The 19,923-nt window shown below is 40.2% G+C and overlaps 2 protein-coding genes across 3 annotated transcripts in view; one reads left to right on the top strand and one right to left on the bottom strand.

Annotated features, from left to right (window-relative positions):
• LOC121435451 (solute carrier family 5 member 4-like) overlaps positions 1-7,203 on the top strand; it is a 39,469-nt gene extending 32,266 nt beyond the window's left edge. For both annotated transcript variants that reach the window (XM_041634782.1, XM_041634783.1), the window contains exons 13-15: positions 563-778; positions 3,378-3,480; positions 6,158-7,203. In XM_041634782.1, coding sequence (XP_041490716.1) covers positions 563-778; positions 3,378-3,480; positions 6,158-6,372 — 534 coding nt within the window. In that variant the 3' untranslated portion in view covers positions 6,373-7,203. The remainder of the gene's footprint in view (positions 1-562; positions 779-3,377; positions 3,481-6,157) is intronic.
• Positions 7,204-18,359: 11,156 nt separating this feature from the next.
• The window catches only part of LOC121435564 (60S ribosomal protein L19-like), a 2,247-nt gene continuing 683 nt past the window's right edge, over positions 18,360-19,923 (bottom strand). Inside the window, exon 2 of the mRNA XM_041635010.1 lies at positions 18,360-18,417. Within this exon, the coding sequence (XP_041490944.1) occupies positions 18,360-18,417 (58 nt within the window). The remainder of the gene's footprint in view (positions 18,418-19,923) is intronic.

Genomic DNA, 19,923 nt, shown 5'->3' with positions numbered 1-19,923 from the left:
ATTTCTATCTAGCCTCTTCTAGGCTAGCTCTCGCACCTGGACTAGCCCATTTCTAATAATCTGCTGTAGCCCACGAGCTGGCTTACCAGGAATGATCTTAACCTGCCTCTGTCTGCAGTGTGAGAATCATGGCGACTCACTGACTCAGCTTCTTTCTCCCAGCCTTCTGTTCTGTTTACTCCACCCACCTAAGGGTGGGCCTATCAAATGGGCCTAGCAGTTTCTTTTTTGCTTAACCAATGAAATCAACAGATTGATATATGACACTCCCACATCATAGCATCCTCTTCTGGCCTCTGCAGGTACTTCATACTTGTGGTGCACCTACACACACATATACATAAATCAAAACAAATATTCTTTAAAGTGCTCAGATACCTGAGAAATAAGAACAACACCACCCCACTAGTAAAGATGCATTTGCAACTTCCTTTGCTTTGAAGATCTCTCCTCATGGCTTACCACTTACTTTTCCTTGATGGAACAGGTAGAATGGTAACTGTGCTTACTTCAAGGATATCATGTTTTCTAAGCATTGATTTTATTCTTTTATTTTTTTCAGGGTGCATTCTGGGGCCTAATGGTTGGATTTGTGATAGGCCTTATTCGTATGATCACAGAGTTTGCATATGGAACAGGGAGTTGCTTGGCTCCCAGCAACTGTCCAGAGATTATCTGTGGAGTGCACTACATGTATTTTGCCATCATTGTGTTTTTTGTTACCATACTAGTCATCCTGTCAATCTCCTTCCTAACGAAACCAATTCCTGATGTTCACGTGAGTAATGAATGATAACCCCATGCTTATTTAAAAATGACATTTCTTCCCTTCCTAACACTGCTGGCTACTCTACAGGCTTAGTCAATGGAATCACTGTAACACTGGAGCTTGAATCCAATAAACAAGAGCTTTGCACTTAGCACATGCAAAACACCAGGGAACGGAGATGTGAAATTAGGGAATGAACTGGGAATTCAAAATCTTCCTAATGGAGCTGGGGGTGGGGGTGATAACTCGACACCCCTGCTTCAGGAGACCAGGGCGACAGCACTTGGTACTGCCTAAGAGCCCACAAAACACCTGAGAGCAGAAGAAACACCTGAGCCAGGCCAGCATAGGGGCAAACCAGATCTCATCCACAATGAGAACAGAGATAAAATGCATACAGCAACAGGGACACAAACAGGGAAAGTGTGATATTCATTTTCGTCATTCAAATTGACAAAAATGTTCTGTGTTGGTAAGAAAGTGGAAAAATTTCTAATTTCTAAAATCTACAATTATTGGTGAATATGTGAATTTTACAGTTTCTAGGAGGGTACTTGTATCTGCCATTAAAAAAATTTTTGTATCTATGAGTTAATAATTCCACCTTTAGTAATTTAAGTAGAAATATATGCACAAAATGAGTTTGTATGCAAATGTTTGTTTGCAAAAATTAGTTTCTTTGCAATTGTTTCTAAGGAAAAATAGGTAAATTATTATAAAGTTATAAAAATAGATTTATATTAGTTAGAGAATAAATATACAATGAGGAAGTACTACTTTATATTTAAATGTTCTTAACGTGATTGAATCAGGAAAAAACAATCAGAATATTAAATATCATACTACCCTATGATATCATTTTAAAAATAAAATAGACTTACCTTTAGAACAGGGAACACCAGTCTTTTAAAAATACGTATGCTAATTATTGAATCACACTGTTTCAGTTTATTGCTAGCATGTAATAATACAGCTATGTATTTTGTGTTTATCCTTCATAATCTTTAATGTAGTACCCATTTGCATGTATACTTGAGGAGTAGCCAGTTCAAGATGTCTAGTTTGGGAACTTGAAACATGTGGTAGCTAACAACAACAACAACAACAAAAGCTTTATTAATGACATATTACCAGAATCCATTACTAAATACTTTTCATCTGGTAGTGGGAATTGAACAAAAGCGCACAAGAAAGCACTATTCGCCCAAGGAAAATGTAAATATGAAGACATATGACAGTAGGAATGATTATAACAGTACTAATTTTTAAAGAGCTCATCTCAAGGGTGAATGAGATCATCATTTGGTTCTAATAGCCTGCGAACTTTCAACTTCTGAAGCAGGCTGACAGGCACGAGCGCTGCTGCAAGCTCACCCACCACAGCAGCAGTGAAGCAGTCCAGGCAGCGGGGGAAGACTAGAACGAAGCCAGTGCAAGTTAGAGTTCCAGGGCTCTGAAGAAGGAAGGTTAACAAACCCTAGTGGATTAATATGAGAAATGATATCTTGATAAGGGAATCTTAGAGATAACATAAAAGCATCCAGTTTTTAGATATATCCAGAACAAACAAGAAAGCTAAACTCTCACAAACTGGTTGAAGAAAATCATGGACCAATTTGCCTAGGTTTGACGACATTGTCATTATAAATTGAAAGATGTATTGGTATTCAAAACAGTTTCATCAGAATGACCCAAAATTAGTATTTATTCACTGTGTCTGATCCTGTTACTTGCATCTGTGGCCAGAAATGATATTATATATGTTACTTCCTTTAAGTTTGAAAAATTAAATTTGATGCAGTGTTTCACTATTTAGCCCTCACTAGCTTGGAACGTGCTGTGAAGATTAGGCTAATCTTGAATTCACATAATCTTCCTGTCTCTCTTTCCCTAGTGCTGGTATTAATAAACAAACAGATCAAGCTTGAAAATCTGAAATGATAGCATTAAAATGAAAACAGATTTACTTCTAGAATAGCAGCTGGTAGAAATTTGCATGTGTGTCAGGAAAGGCACACAGAAAGGTGGAAATCAAGAGCAGCTCACAGACGCTATCTAAGTATGATGGATCCAGAAACGGAACCAAATAGAATATTTATTTTTGTATTTTTGAGACAGGGTTTGTCTAGTAGAACTCACTATGCAGAGTATGCTGACCTCAGACTCACAGGAATCCACTTGCTTCTGCCTTCCAGTTGCTGGAATTAAAGGCATGAACTGCTATACCTAATCAATAGGATTTTTTTAAAGAATAAAAGTATTAGAACAAATGAAAGCAACCATGAGGTAGCACTGAAAATACTGGAGAGGACAGTGGAGGCAGGGGAGGTCCTGCGCAGCTAAGTCCATGCCTTTCTTGACATCCCAAATTCAGAGGTAGGAGTCTAAGAAGACTGCTTGGAATTGTAGACAAATACTAGAATTAAAAACAGAAATAATTCAAAATGGTTGGTGTGTTTTGGTTAGAGAGTCTGTGGGACACCTTTCCTTTTTTAACCTGTAATGTCCTGGAGCAGCTAGGGCTTTAAACCGTACATTAAACAAGGTATCATTGAATCATTGTAATCTCTTCCCAACATTAATGAGCGTGTGTGTTGCCTCTGGTTAGCTGTACCGCCTGTGCTGGAGCCTTTGGAACAACACGGAAGAGCGTATTGACTTAGATGCAGAAGAGGAAAGTCACGAAGAAGTTGGTAGTGCTCTTGAAGAAGGTAATCTCAGTTTTACGCTTGTTTTAGTGTAAGAACACTGGGTATGGTTTGGCCGTGTGGGCTTTTATGGGTTATGTTTGTTTTTAATCTCTCTAAATTCAGCTTCTGAGATTTTTTTGGGGTTTTTTTGTTTTGTTTTGTTTTTTGTTTTTGTTTTTCGAGACAGGGTTTCTCTGTGGTTTTGGAGCCTGTCCTGGAACTAGCTCTTGTAGACCAGGCTGGTCTCGAACTCACAGAGATCCGCCTGCCTCTGCCTCCCGAGTGCTGGGATTAAAGGCGTGCGCCCGGCCAGCTTCTGAGATTTAAATGTATATGTGTAAAACTAAAAAAAAAAAAATGTTTAAAACGTGCCCTCAATATTCAGTGATCATTAAATGTGAGATCCATTTCTTCATCTCCAGCCCATCCACCCATCTTCCATCATCTGTCCATGAAGCTGAGTGCCAGCTGCCAACCAATAATTAGTTGCAGACCGCCTTGGCTCTAACTGCATATTGTACTCAACAAGTTAGTCTCGACTGATCAAGCCTGAGTGTCTGACACAGCCTCCTTTCCTCACTATTGCTCACAATACATCTTTTATTCCAGGCAGGCAGACTTCTTCATAAGTCTTAACTAAGACTAATCTAGTCTTTTTTTTTTTTTTTAATCAGCGAACTAGCTTTCAGGTTCCTTTCTCTTCCTCATTATTGTTCTGTCTTATTTCATGACCTTTTATGGTTATCCTTCCATTTGTAGTATTTAGAGTCCCTTCACTTGATGTAGTCTGAACTTAGGTTGGATGTGGGTCGGGGATTGGTTATCAGCTTCCTAATTTCAGCCTCCTTTAATAACGAAGCTCACGATTTTCACCGCCCTCCACCTACTTCCACTGCATCTCCTCCGTTTGCTTCGTATCTGTGTCGTTACCATTTATTTATTTATGTTTTGCCTCACTTTTATTAGAATTTTTCATAGATTTCTGTTTAGAAGCATGTCTCAAATTTTTCCAGTTCCACTATGAAGAGCATTGCACAGAACTTTTTGTATGTGACCCCCTATACCATTTGAAGATTTGAAGAAGCTTGACTGTTGGATTGAAGGGCGAGTGCCTGTATAACTTTGCTGTATTCTCCAAATTCCCATAATTGGGAGTTAAATTTTCTTTTGCATTATAATACTACATGTACTATGGACCCAGACATGGCCTCTGGTGGCAGCACGGACCACACAGATCACTATGACACCCAGCAGCAGCATGGACTCAGGACATCAACATGGCTGCAGGTGGCAGTGCAGGCTCCTCATATGGGCCTGTTCCTCACCGCCATCTCTTCTCCAGCTCCACCTCTCTCCACAGTGCACGAACCACTCCGCTCTCTTTCCCTCCCCTCTCTCCATCACACTCTGCCTTTCCATCTCTCCATTATGTATTGTTCACTGTAGTGGCACCCGCTGCCGGGCCTGTGGGGGCCAGGGCCAGCGCTTGTGTGTCGTCTTCTGATGGCTGAGTGATTTTACGGACCACCTGTCAACATTCTTTTCGTGGCTTCTTCACATCTTTAGCATGTTTCCATGAGGTTGTTGATAGTCCTTTTACCTGTTTTTTTTTTTTACAAAGCTCATTGATATTATTACTGTTACACATATATAGATATGTATAAAGCTGCTGAATCTGTTTTAGCTGTTTGTGTATAATATGGTTTCAGGACTGACCACTTTGTCTTAGATAACCCCTTAGCTGGTCATCCCGGGAAAAGCTAGTTTTCCTCCTAACAATCAATAGTTGTCTGTAGTCCTTTGTCAAGGGGTTGGGAGTCCTCAGAATGTCCCCCCTCCCATGTTCACATGTCCATTGATATGCTCATTTTTCAAGTCTTGTTTATGCAGCCATTTCTAGGAGAGACTGTTTAGAAGATCTCCTGGTACTCTGGCTCTCACAGTCCTTCCTGCCTCCTTCGGGATGCTCCCTGAGGCATAGGTGCTGTGATGTAGATGTACCCAATGGGGCTGACGTCTTTAGGATCTGTTGATCTCCGTATTGAGTTGTAGATTTCTGAGGTGGTCTCCATCTGTTACAAAAAAGAATCTGATGAAGGGTGGCAGCTACACTCACCTGTAGCTATAAAGATAAGATTTAGAATATCGTAAGGAATTATGTTGCTCTAAGTTCTTCTCCAAGTTCTAATGACATCACTATCACCGAGAGGTTTACACTATCAGCCAAGATTTCCCTTCTTGTTAATGGGCCTTAAGTCCAATTAGCTATCAACTTGAAAGTGGGAGGGCATGGGAAGGGCTCTAGTTGCCGCTGGAAGGAGGAGAAGGAGAAAGGAAAATGATGCAATTCTATTTTGATATAAATATTTTTAAAAAGAAAGAATCCAACGTACAATAACTAAAAATATTCACAGTTTCTCTCTTAAATAAACGTGTTATAATACTGGAATACCAAAAAAAATTATTGTGGCATGTCAAGGCCACTATCACTCTAATTTTCATTTCTTTTTACTTTGTTTATTAGATTCTCACCATGCAGGATTTTCTATTTTATATAGTTAGATTTAACCGTATTTTCCCATAGATTTTCATGACACTTGTAAGTGGTTGTGACATAGCTCAGTCATTTGTACAGCAACAACAGTGATTTCTGTTTCCTGTCTTAGTTGGTGATTTATTGGTGCTTTTCCTGTTCTAGATGATCCTGAGCAACCCCGTGGATGTCTCAAGAGGGCATGTAGCTTATTCTGTGGTTTGCAGAATACAGGGCCCAAGCTGAGCAAAGAGGAGGAAGAAGCCCTGAGGAAAAAGTTTACTGACACCTCTGAGAAGCCCTTGTGGAGGAATGTAGTGAACGTCAATGCCATCGTCCTCCTGACTGTGACCGTCTTTGTTCATGCCTATTTTGCCTGAACTCTGAATGGAGCAAAGAATAATGGTTAAATTTCCTTTTATAAATGTTGCTCTGTCACAGTTAGTTGACCAATTGAAAATGTTAAGTAATTAGGTTACTATACAAATATCTTGTTTTTAGCAAGCCATTGTGTCAATTGGGTAAAAATTCTTTTCCCCCCTCTCTATTTAGATATAACTGGAAATGAAAATTGTATATATTTAAGATACACACAGTGATTTGAAATGCGCCCACACTTTGAAAAGATTGCCATGCTCAGACTAATTAACATATCCATCACTCTATTTGGTCATGTATACATATTTGGCAACAATACTTAAAACTGCTCATCTAGTACATTTCAGTCATACTAGACCATTTTTATGCTGATCACACACAAGAATTCTTTTTGTATCTAAAAGTTTATTCCTTTTGATCATATCTCCCTATTTCAAAAGTTTACAACTTATAAAATCTTGGACAGTCAATATTTGTGGTGGTTTGAATGAGAATGGCCTCCATAGGCTCATAGATGTGGGTGCTTAGCCACCAGGGAGTGGAACTATTTGAGAAGGTTTAGAAGGATTAGGAGGCGTGGCCTTGTTGGGGAAAATGTGTTACTGAGGGTGGGCTTTGAGGTTTCAAAAGTTTATGCCAGGCCCATGTCTTAGTCTCTGCCTGCTGCCTGCTTATCAGGATGTAAAGTTCTCAGCTACTGTTTCATTGTGTGCCTGTGTGTTGTAGAATGGCGGGCAGTGTCCTTGGCACCCGGCTGCCCACACGGCTAGCTTTACCTGAAATAATTACATGGAAACTGTATTCTTTTAAACACTACTTGGCCCATTAGCTCTAGCCTCTTATTGGCTAGCACTTACATATTGATCTAACCCATTTCTAATAATCTGTGTAGCCCACGAGGTGGCTTACCAGGGAAGATCTTAACCTGCATCTGTCTGGAGTGGGAGAATCATGGCGACAGACCTGATTCAGCTTCTTTCTCCCAGCATTCTGTTCTGTCTACTCTGCCTACCTAATTTTCTGTCCTATCAGGGCCGAGGCAGTCTCTTTATTTAACCAATGAAATTAACACAAAACAGAAGACTCTCCCCCATCACCTGTGTGCTTTTTATCATGATATCATGGACTAACCCTCTAAAACTATAAGCAAGCCCCCAGTTAAATGTTTGCTTGTATAAGAGTTGCCTTGATGTAAGATGTAAATGAATTAGTGTCATGTGACTGCATAAACAAGTATGCTTTCTCCTCTACACTTGAGTCAAGACAAATTCTCCTCAACAATTGTTTCTGTATTACATCTGTACTTACAAATATTTGTTATACATTTGTACATTTGCTTTGTGTATATACCACCCCTGAGAAAAGGAATTTGAATAAACTAAAAATGAATTTTATAATAATGAACTAAATCTCTTGATTTTGTCTTTAATAGAAATCTCTAACCCCCCCCCCCTCTCTCTCACACACACACACACATCACACACACACACCCCTTTCCTAGGGAGATTATATGGCTCAAATATATTCATACAATCTGATACTGGGCAGTGCTTGTTCATAAATAATTGTTTCCAATGTTCCACATTGGTACTTTTATACAAGCATTATGGTCATCCTTAATTACCCATGTTCTACTATTTTATTCTAACAAAGACATAGAGACTGAATTATTTATATTGTGCTCTTGAAAAAAAAGTCTGTGAAATATGAAATTAGGACTTGATATTTTTCTTCAAGAGAGAGAAAGAGAATATTTATTTTTCATCCTTTTATGCCTGTAATTTTCTCCTGGCTGAAATCTTCTTAGCAATGTGAAACCATTATGAAAGAATTGCTTTTAAATGCATTATATATATTTCTACACATGTATATGCATATATATGTGTGTATATATACATATGTGTTCTACATGCTCTAAGTGACTACAGATGCCAGCTCAGATTATAATACCTAGAAAAACTATCAATTACAGCTGATGCAGAAATAAAAACGCTTGCGCACACACACTCATGCTGTATTTTTTTAAACCAATGACAAACTAAGTTAACTGTGAAGTTTTTTTCTTCCACTAGCTCTTCCTCTGGCCCCTTTCAGCCTTTTCTTCTACCATGTCCATTCTTTTGTGACTTTATAGATCCTTTCTCTGCACAGGACCCATATCTGACACACTAAGCTGGGACTCAGGTAGGAGACTTGTATCCCCCTTTGTGTTGGCAGAGGTTGCTCATTTGTTTCCCGGCCACCCAAACCTGAAATAATCCCTGTATTATTACAATACTTCTTGGCCTATTAGCTCATGCTTCTTTTTGGCTAGCTCTTATATCCTAAATTAACCCATTTCTATTAATCTGTGTATTGCCACATGATTGTAGCCTACCAGTAAGGTTCTGTCCAGCATCCAGCATCTATCTCCTACAGCAGCTACATGGCTTCTCCTTGACTCTGCCTACTCTTTCCTCCTCTATCTGCTTGGAATTCCTGCCTTGTTCTATTCTGCACTGCAAAAGGCCCCAAACAGATTCTTTACTAGCCAATGATATTAACAGCATACAGAGGGAAATCCCACATCACCTCCCCTTTTCTGTCTAAATAAAAGGAAGATTTTTAACTTTAACATAGTAAAATTACATATAACCAAACAGTTATCAAGCAAGAATTATAGTTTTAATATTTAGTCTATTTGCATTTGACAACCTTTATCATCTATTCTATATTTGTGAGTCTAAAGTTTTATATTTAATCTATCTTTTATAATTATAACTATCTTTCTTCAACTCCAACAAAGAATTTCAGGTATTGAAGATACTATAGAGGAAGTAGATTCATTGGTCAAAGAAAACATTAAATCCAACAAATTCTTAACACAAAGCGTTCATGAAATCTGGGACACCTTGAAGAGACGAAACTTAAGAATAATAGGGAAAGAAGGAGAACTCCAGTTCAAAGGCACAGAAAATATATTCAACAAAATCATAGAAGAAAACTTTTACAACCTAAAAAGGATAACTCTATGAAGGTATGAAAAGCTTACGGAACACCAGATAGAGTGGACCAAAAAGAGAAAAGTTTGCTAGCCATATAATAATCAAAATGCAAAACATACAGAATAAATAGAGAATATTAAGAATTGCAAAGGAAAAAAGTCAAGTAGCATATAAAGGTAGACCTTCCAGAATTACACTCAATTTCTCAATGGAAACCATGAAAGCCAGTAGGTCCTGGACAGATGTGCTGCAGATACTAAAAGGCCATGGATGCAAGCCCAGATTACCATACCCCGCAAAGCTTTCAATCATCATATTCCATGATAAAACCAGATTTAAACAATACCTATCCACAAATCCAGCCCTATAGAATGTACTAGAAGGAAAAACTCCAACCCAAGGAAGCTAACTGCACCCACAAAACACAGGCAACAGATAACCTCACACAATCAAACCTCAAGGAAGGAAAACACACAAACACTACCACAAAAAAAGAACAGGAACTAACAATTACTGGTCATTAATATCTCTGACTATCAATGGGCTCAATTCACCTATAAGAAGACACAGGCAAAGAAAATGGATATAAAAGTAGGATCCATCCTTCTGCTGAATACAAGAAACACACCTCAACCTCAAAGACAGACATCACCTAAGAGTAAAAGGATGGGAAAAGATTTTCCAATCAACTGAACCTAAGAAACAAGTGAGTGTAGCTATCCTAATAACTAACAAAATAGATTTCAAACTAAAATCAACCAGAAGAGCTGGAGAAAGACACTTTATACTAATCACAGGAACAATCCATCAAGATGTAGTCTCAATCCTGAACATCTTTGCCCCAAAGAGCACCCACATATGTAAAAGAAAATTACTAAATCTTAAATCACACATCAAACCCCATGTTAACTGTAGGAGACTTCAACACTCCACTCTTCCCAATGGACAGGTCAACCAGACAGAAACTTAACAGAGAAATAAGGGAACTAACAGGTGCCCTAACTCAAGTGGAATTAACAGACATCTACAGAACATTACACCCAAACATAAAAGAATAAACCTTCTTCTCAGCACCTCATAGAACCTTCTCTAAAATTGGCCACATATTTGGTAAGAAAGCAAACCTCAATAGATAGCAAAAAATTGGAGTAACCCCCTGCATTTTATCTGATCATCATGGTTTAAAGTTAGAATTTAACAACATTACTCACAAAAAGCCTACAAAGTCATGGAAATTGAACAGTGCTTAATTGAGCCACCCCTGGGTCAAGGAAAAAAATCAAGAAAGAAATTAAAGTTTTTCAGAAAATTGGGAATTAATCTACCTCAAGACTCAGCAATACCACACTCTTGGGCATATACACAAAGGATGTTCAATCATACCACAAGGACATTTGTTCGACTATGTTCATAGCAGCATTATTTGTAATAGCCAGAACCTGGAAACAACCTACATGTCCCTCAACTGAAAAATGGATAAAGAAAATGTGGTAGATTTACACAATGGAGTACTACTCAGTGGTTAAAAAAAATGATATCTTGAAATTTGCATGCAAATGGATGGAACTAGGAAAAATCCTGAGCGAGGTAACTCAGACCCACAAAGATGAACATGGTGTGTACTCACTTATTATCATCTCAGTTAGCAAAAAGGCTTTTGACACAATTCCACATGACTTCGTGATACCACTTCTAGAGAGACAAGGACTAGAGGGAGCAAAACCTCAACATAATAAAAGCTATACACGCTGGGGGAAATGGTGATGTCCAGACCCAGTTGCTGCTAAGGACCATGTTGGGGTTCAAGGTCCTAATGTAACTGGGGTCTGACCTGAGGCCCAGGTCCTGCATTGTCACTAATGATCACATAGAGGCCCAGGGTTGGAGCCACAACCGGAGGCCTTGGTGGCGTCCTGTGATCATACAACTGCTGAGACTGTCCCTACCTGGGTGGCTTCTCCTTCCACCCAGAGCCAGGATGTCACCCAGGCCTACGCTGTTGCCTAAGGCCATGTTTAGGTCCATGGTCTAGTGGCCGCTGGGGTCCAGTGTCATCTCAGGAGGCCTTAGAAATCATGTAAGGTAAAATCAGAGAGCTATACTGAGTCAGTCTCGCCCTTCATTGCTCTGACAAACCTGGCCTTCCCCCTCTGGAGCCACTTCAGAGAGCTGGACCCTGCACTCAAGAGGGAGGACCCCACCCCTCACCACAGGTGACATGAACCTACCCTGAGGGCATGCATGTAGGGTAGCTGATTCCACCACCACACCTGTGGCGGGTGGCCCCAGTGGCTCCATCTGACCTGCCTGGCTAACACCCATGCCCACAACTGGGCCTTGGGTTGACCCACCCTAGCATCTATCTCATCTAGGTCTTGCTGGAGTGCAGCACACAGCGCCTGTCTGTGCTCTACATGCTACCATACAGTTCGCGAGCTTTGGGCAAGGGGCTGGAGACTGAAACACACAAAGACACACACACACACAGACAGAGACACGGACCTCTAGTCACTGGTAAGAAGCCCCTTGTTCAATAGCACCACGGAGGCTTATAGACCCAACACAGCAAGGTGGGCCAACAGGTGAAAACCTTATCCTCTGATCCTCAAGGTCAAGGCAACACGTGCTCATGAAGCAGAGCTGGTAAACAACTTTGACACAGCTTTCAGTAACTCAGATCAGAAGGAAAGTAAAGATCCCTAGCAGGGAAGAGCAGCTGGAGGCCAGGACTCTGAATGTTCCCACTGGAGCACATGAAGTGACCTTGAACCAGAGCAAGGACTGGTGGGCCAAAGGGGTACACTGTATGACACACTGAAGCCTCCCATGCCACCAGGATAGATGAAGAGGTGGTGGGGAGTCAGGAAGGAGGAGAAGCAGAGATTTTTGTGTTCATGCTGTAGTTTTTGTTCTGCTTTGGTTTATTAGAGAGTCATTTTTGGTTGTTGTTCTTGCTTTTGTTTGTTTGCTTGCTTTGTTTTGTTCTCTCTCATGGGGGGAGCAACAGGGACGGCAGGATATAGGGGGAGCGGGAGGTGAACCGAATTGGGGTGCATGATGTGGAAATCCCCAAAGAAGTTTTAAAAACTAATAAAAGCTACAGCACATCATACTAAATGGAGAAAAACTTGAAGCAATCAGATGAAAACCAGAATCCTCCCTTTTTAAAAATATAGTGCTAGAAGCGCTAGCTAGAGAGAAGGAGGATGAGGCTACATAAATAGTAAACGAAGTCAAATCATTTCTATTTGCAGATGATACAAAAGACATTCCAAAAATTCCACTAGAAAACTCCCAGAAGTGGGCAATACTTTCAACAAAGTCAACTCACAAAAATCTGTAGCATTTCTGGATTCAAATAAGAAACATGCCAAGAAAGAGATAACGGAAACATCCACTTTCATTAAAGCCTCAAAGAAATAGCATATTTAGGAATAAACCTAACCAAGGAGGTGAAAAACCTCTACAATGAAAACTTTTAATCGCTGAAGAGATTAAGGAAGGCTCCACAAGATGTAAAGACCGCCCCCATCATACTCACAGATTGATAGAATTAAACTTGTGGAAATGACCATCATAGCAAAACCAAGATGCAGATTCAATGCAAATCCAAACAAAATACCCACTACATTCTTCAGAGAAGTAGAGAAGACATCCTAAAATTTATACCGAATCACAAGAGACCCTCAGAGAGCCAAAGCAATCCTGAGCAAGAAGAGCAATTCTGGAGAGATTGCACTAGGTTTTAGGGTTTCTTACACAGATATATAGCAATAAGAACAGCCTGGTACTGGCCCAAAGACAGGCATGTAGACCAGTCTTCAACGTGCGTAACTAGAAACACCTGAACCATTTCTCAGCAATATGAAAACCACTCCTTGGAGAAAAGACATCTTCGACTAATGGTCCTGGGAAAAGCAATGTCCATGCGTAGAAATGAAATTAGACCTGATCCATCACCCTGCACAAAGATCAACTGCAAAGGTACCAAATATGCCACTGTAAACCTGAAATGCTAAAACCGCTAGAAGAAAATATAGGCATTAGACTACAAATTACAGCTGTAGGAAAGGACTCTCTGAATAGGACTCTAGTTGGGAACTCAGATCAATCGATAGATGGGACCTCATCTAACTAAAAAACTGCGTAGAAAAGAAAACATTCAATAGAAGAAAGGGCAAGCCCAGGAGGGAAGCTTCGACTGCTGCACAGCTGATATAGGACTAATATCCAGAATATATAAAGAATTCAAAAAACAGGGAGTCGAGAAAATAAGCAAACCAATCTTTGGAATGAGTTACAGATCAAAATAGTTCTCAAAAGTTTAAAATAAAAATGGCTAAGAAACATAGTTAAAAGTGTTCAGCATCTGTGGTAGTTTGAATGAGAGCTTTATGGTAATATTCTATTGCTGAAGATGCCATATCCTTGAGTTACAGAAGTGATCAAACTGTTACTCACCTGGAAACTTCCTCCATCTTGGCTAGTGTTCATGGAGTTAGAAGGAGGTATGCATGCTGCTGGGGGAGAAATGCTATCCTCAGTCTCACCCAGCTGTGAACTCTGCAGGCTACAACGAACCTGGCAAGATATTCCCACTGATGCCACAGTGGCTTATAAGTTATTAAAGTAACCAATCACTTTATGATTGAATCTAAGGCTTATTCCATAAGATGGAATTCATAAATGGCATCTTTAATGTGACTGATAACCTGGGACTTGATAGATCTTGGGCCCTAGAGAAGACTCCAGTTCTCTTACTCTGTTAAACAAACATAGTATTAAAATGACTCCTAATGACTTATTACTAGAATTGAAAAACCTTTATATGCAAGCTACATCTGCTGGCAAGTAGACCGCACACCAGGACAGGCCTCTCTCCCAAGGCTATCTGGGCAACACAAACTAGACTCATTGGAAAAAATAATAAATAAATAAAATAAATATCTCAAATTGTGTAGGAAAAAAATGAATGGACAGGTGATAATTGAAGAGTTGGGGATATCGGAGATATGTTTGAACTACGAACCATCTTTAAAAGTGTTCAACATCTGTGGTGGCTCGGTTGAGAAATAAATACCTCTGTAGAAGCAGGGATCTGAATATTTGGCCCCTAGTTGACCTTTCTGTTTGAGGAGGTCTATAAGGTGTGCCTTGCAGGAAAAAGCGTGTCATTGGGAGCAGGCTTGGAGAGTCCATAACCTTGCCCTAGATTTAGCTCATTCTCTCTTAGCCTTAGCAGTAAAAAAGGTTATCTCTCAGCTTCTTATCTTCACGTTCCTTCTGCCAAGACTGCCTATTGCCAGGCTTGCCACCATGTGGACCTTTATCCCTCTGCAAGCAAAAGCAAAAGCAAGCTCTTCCTTTTACAAGTGTTCTTGGTTATAGGATTTCATCACAGCCACAGAAATGTTTGTACTGAGAGTGGGGCATCACATTAAAGGAACTGACTAAATTCTGGTGAAAGATCTGTAAAACCTGTTGCAAAATGTTAGCTTAAAACTTGCAATAAAAGATGGATAGTTAAAAAATCGATGCATAGGAAATCTTAGTTTGCTGCAGTATATTATATGTAATTCAACTCTTGTTTAGAAAAACAGATCTGTTGTAGTATATATACTTCATATGTGTCTCAGCCTTATGGAGGAAAATATGTTTTTCAATAGGAACCATGTGACTTGCCTCCAATTTGGCTGATGACCCCATCAGGATGGAAGCGACCATGTGACTGGTAGCCATCTTTACTATGGTTAAAAGAGAGTAAATGCCATGTAGCTTCAAAACCATCTTGATAGAATGGCCAAGTGCTATAGACCAAGCAAGGCGGCATTCATAAAACTTCTCAGCTATAGTGAGCCCTTTGTTTATCCTTGCATCGTTTTTTGGACTAAGGAGGCAGCAGCGGATCCCCAAGATATTTTGGTTTTTTTTTTTTATTGAGAAAAGGAAGAAAAAAAAAAACAAGTTTCTACCTCCTCCCAGTCTCCCATTTCCTTCCCCCTCCTCCCACCCTTCTCCCCCTTCTCCCATTCCTCTCCCCCTCCCTCTCCAGTCCAAAGAGCAGTCAGGATTCCCTGCCCTGTGGTAAGTCCTAGGTCCTCCCCCCTCCGTCCATTTCTAGGAAGGTGAACATCCAAACTGGCTAGGCTCCCACAAAGCCAGCACATTGCGTAGGATCAAAACCCCGTGCCATTGTCCTTGGCTTCTCATCAGCCCTCATTGTTCGCCATGTTCAAAGAGTCTGGTTTTATCCCATGCTTTTTCGGTCACAGTCCAGCTGGCCTTGGTGAGCTCCCAGTAGATCAGCTCCACTGTCTCAGTGGGTGGGTGCACCCCTCGTGGTCAAGATATTTTGGATCAGGATGGAGTTTTGTATGAGGGTTTTTGTCCTGATAGTAAAAAATTTAAATAAGGAACCACATATGTTTGAATAAGGTATTATTGAAAATAAGGCTGATAAATTCCTCAGGTCATAAGAGTTTACTCAGATTAACAAAAGCTGACTTAGAGATGTCTATCTAAGCACTTAAGTTTTTACTAACCGTGTTCAACACCAGGCTTCTGGAAAATCCTAGATAAGGAACAACACATGTTCGATTAATGAGGTATGTTTGATAAATAAAGGAGTATAAATTCATCAGGCTATAAAGGTCTATTCAGATTAGCAAAAGCTGACTTAGAGATGTGTGTCTAACCACTTAGGTTTTGCTGTGTTCCACATCAGGCTTCTAGAAAATCTTAGGTAAGGAGCAGCATATGTTGATAAACAAGATATGCTTGACAGAAATGCCTAAGCTCTACACAGGTTAACAATACCTGACTTGAAGATGCCTGACTCACTTCTTTGTCTTTGCTGAGTTTGTTAAACCTTGGCTGTTTGAATAAACTGAATCATACAAGAAACTGTGACATTCTTTAAAGGTTCACCAGGAAAGTAAAGTTTCCCATCTCTCTGTGGCCGTACTACGACTTAAAGCTTTATTTTTAAGTTAAAAGTTCTTCAGTTAAACCTTTAATCAATTTTTTTAACTTTTTTTTTATTGAGAAAAGGAGAAAAAAACCCAAATTTCCTCCTCCTCCCAGCCTCCCATTTCCCTCCCCCTCCTCCCACCCTTCTCCCCCTCCCCCCACTCCTCTCCCCCTCCCTCTCCAGCCCAAAGAGCAGTCAGGGTTCCCTGCCCTGTGGTAAGTCCTAGGTCCTCCCCCCTCCGTCCATTTCTAGGAAGGTGAACATCCAAACTGGCTAGGCTCCCACAAAGCCAGCACATTACGTAGGTTCAAAACCCCGTGCCATTGTCCTTGGCTTCTCATCAGCCCTCATTGTTCGCCATGCTCAGAGAGTCCAGTTTTATTCCATGCTTTTTCAGTCACTGTCCAGCTGGCCTTGGTGAGTTCCCAATAGTTCAGCTCCACTGTCTCAGTGGGTGGGTGCTCCCCTCGTGGTCCCGACTTCTTTGCTCATGTTCTCCCTCCTTCTGCTCCTCATTGGGACCTTGGGAGCTCAGTCCAGTACTCCAGTATGGGTCTCTGTCTCTGTCTCCATCCATCACCAGATGAAGGTTCTATGATGATATGCAAGATATTCGTCAATATTGCTATAGGATAGGGTCATTTCAGGTTCCCTATCCTCAGCTGCCCAAGGAACTAACTGGGGACCTCGGCTTGGGCATCTGGGAGCCACTCTAGGTTCAAGTCTCTTGCCAACCCTAAGGTGGCTCCCTTAACTAAGAATTGTGCTTCCGTGCTCCCCTATCCAACCTTCCTTTATCCCAATCCTCCTTTTTCCCCAAGTTCCCCCCATTCTCCCCTTCTCCCTTTTCTCTCCCCATCTCCCCTTACCCCCATCCCACCCCACCCCCAAGATCTTAATTTTCTCCCCAGCAATTTTGTCTACTTCCCATAGCCAAGAGGACAACTATATGCTTTTCCTTTGGTTCACCTTCTTACTTAGCTTCTTTGGGATCACCAATTGTAGACTCCGTGACCCTTGTTTATGGCTAGAAACCAATTATGAGTGAGTACATCCCATATTCATCTTTTTGAGTCTGGGTTACCTCACTCAGGATAGTGTTTTCTATTTCCACCCATTTGCATGCAAAATTTGAGAAGTCATTGTTTTTTACCGCTGAGTAGTACTCTAATGTGTATATATTCCACACTTTCTTCATCCATTCTTCCATTGAAGGGCATCTAGGTTGTTTCCAGGTTCTGGCTATTACAAATAATACTGCTATGAACATAGTTGAACAAATGCTCTTGTCATATGATAGGGCATCTCTTGGATATATTCCCAGGAGTGGTATTGCTGGGTCCAGGGGTAAGTTGATCCCGAATTTCCTGAGAAACCGAAACACCGATTTCCAAAGTGGTTGCACAAGATTGCATTCCCACCAGCAATGGATGAGGGTACCCCTTCCTCCACAGCCTCTCCAGCAAAGGCTATCATTGGAGTTTTTTATTTTAGCCATTCTGACAGGTGTAAGATGATATCTCAAAGTTGTTTTGATTTGCATTTCCCTGATTGCTAAGGAGGTTGAGCATGACCTTAAGTGTCTTTTGGCCATTTGAACTTCTTCTGCTGAGAATTCTCTGTTCAGTTCAGTGCCCCATTTTTTAATTGGGTTAATTAGCATTTTAAAGTCTAGTTTCCTGAGTTCTCTATATATTTTGGAGATCAGACCTTTGTCTGTTGCGGGGTTGATGAAGATCTTCTCCTAGTCAGTAGGTTGCCTTTTTGTCTTGGTGACAGTGTCCTTTGCTTTACAGAAGCTTCTCAGTTTTAGTAGGTCCCATTTATTCAATGTTGCCCTTAAAGTCTGTGCTGTTGGGGTTACACATAGGAAGCGATCTCCTGTGCCCATCTCCTGTAGGGTACTTCCCACTTTCTCTTCTATCAAGTTCAATGTGTTCTGACTGATAGTGAGGTCTTTAATCCATTTGGACTTGAGTTTGTGCATGGTGATAGATATGGGTCTATTTTCATTCTTCTACAGGTTGACATCCAGTTATGCCAGCACCATTTGTTGACGATGCTTTCTTTCTTCCATTGTATACTTTTGGCTCCTTTATCAAAAATGAGGTGTTCATAGGTTTGTGAGTTAAAATTCGGGTCTTCTATACGATTCCATTGGTCGACTTCTCTGTTTTTATGCCAGTACCACACTGTTTTCATCACTGTAGCTCTGTAATAGAGTTTAAAGTCAGGGATGGTAATGCCTCCAGAAGATCCTTTATTGTATAGGATTGTTTTGGCTATCCTGGGTTTTTTGTTTTTCCATATAAAGTTGATTATTGTCCTCTCAAGATCTGTGAAGAATTTTGATGGGACCCTGATGGGGATTGCATTGAATCTATAAATTGCTTTTGGTAGAATTGCCATTTTTACTATGTTGATCCTTCCAATCCAAGAGCAAGGGAGGTCCTTCCATTTTCTGGTATACTCCTCAGTTTATTTCTTCAATGCCTTAAAGTTCTTGTCAAATAGATCTTTCACTTCCTTGGTTAGAGTTACCCCAAGATATTTTATGCTGTTTGTGGCGATCGTGAAAGGTGAAGCTTCTCTGATTCCCCTCTCTGCTTCCATATCCTTTGTGTATAAGAGGGCAACTGATTTTTTGGAGTTGATCTTGTATCCTGCTACATTACTAAAGGTGTTTATCAGCTGTAAAAGTTCTTTGGTGGAGTTTTGGGGGTCGCTTATGTACACTATCATATCATCTGCAAATAACGAAAGTTTAACTTCTTCCTTTCTAATTCGAATCCCCTTGATCCCCTTATGTTGTCTTATTGCTATTGCTAGAACTTCAAGTACTATATTGAAGAGGTATGGCAAGAGTGGACAGCCTTGTTGTGTTCCTGAGTTTAGTGGGATGGCTTTAAGTTTCTCTCCATTTAATTTAATGTTAGCTGTCGGCTTGCTGTATATAGCTTTTATTATATTTAGGTATGACCCTTGTATCCCTAATCTCTCCAATACTTTTATCATAAAGGGGAGTTGAATTTTGTCAAATGCTTTTTCAGCATCTAATGAAATGATCATATGGTTTTTTTCTTTCAGTTTATTTATATGCTGGATTACATTGATAGATTTTCGTATGTTGAACCAGCCCTGCATCCCTGGGATGAAGCCTACTTGATCATAATGGATAATTTTCCTAATGTGTTCTTGGATTCGGTTTGCCAGTATTTTGTTGAGGATTTTTGCATCGATGTTCATGAGTGAGATTGATCTATAATTTTCTTTCTTGGTTGAGTCTTTGTGCGGTTTTGGTATCAGAGTAACTGTAGCTTCATAAAAGGAATTTGGCAATGCCTCTTCTGTTTCTATATTGTGAAATACATTAAGGAGTATAGGTATTAGGTCTTCTTGGAAGTTCTGGTAGAATTCCGCATTGAAACCATCTGGTCCTGGGCTTTTTTTGGTAGGGAGGTTTTTGATAACCTCTTCTAATTCTTCGCGACTAACAGGTCTATTTAGATTGTTCACCTGGTCCTGGTTTAACTTTGGTATATGGTATTTATCTAAAAAAGTGTCCATTTCCTTTACATTTTCCAGTTTTGTGGTATATA

The sequence above is a fragment of the Microtus oregoni genome, unplaced genomic scaffold, assembly GCF_018167655.1.
Source record: "Microtus oregoni isolate MIOR12 unplaced genomic scaffold, Mior012 000046F_ref0000063, whole genome shotgun sequence".
NCBI lineage: Eukaryota > Metazoa > Chordata > Mammalia > Rodentia > Cricetidae > Microtus > Microtus oregoni.
Note: the sequence above shows the minus strand (reverse complement) of the source record. Positions and strands in the feature narration are given on the sequence as shown.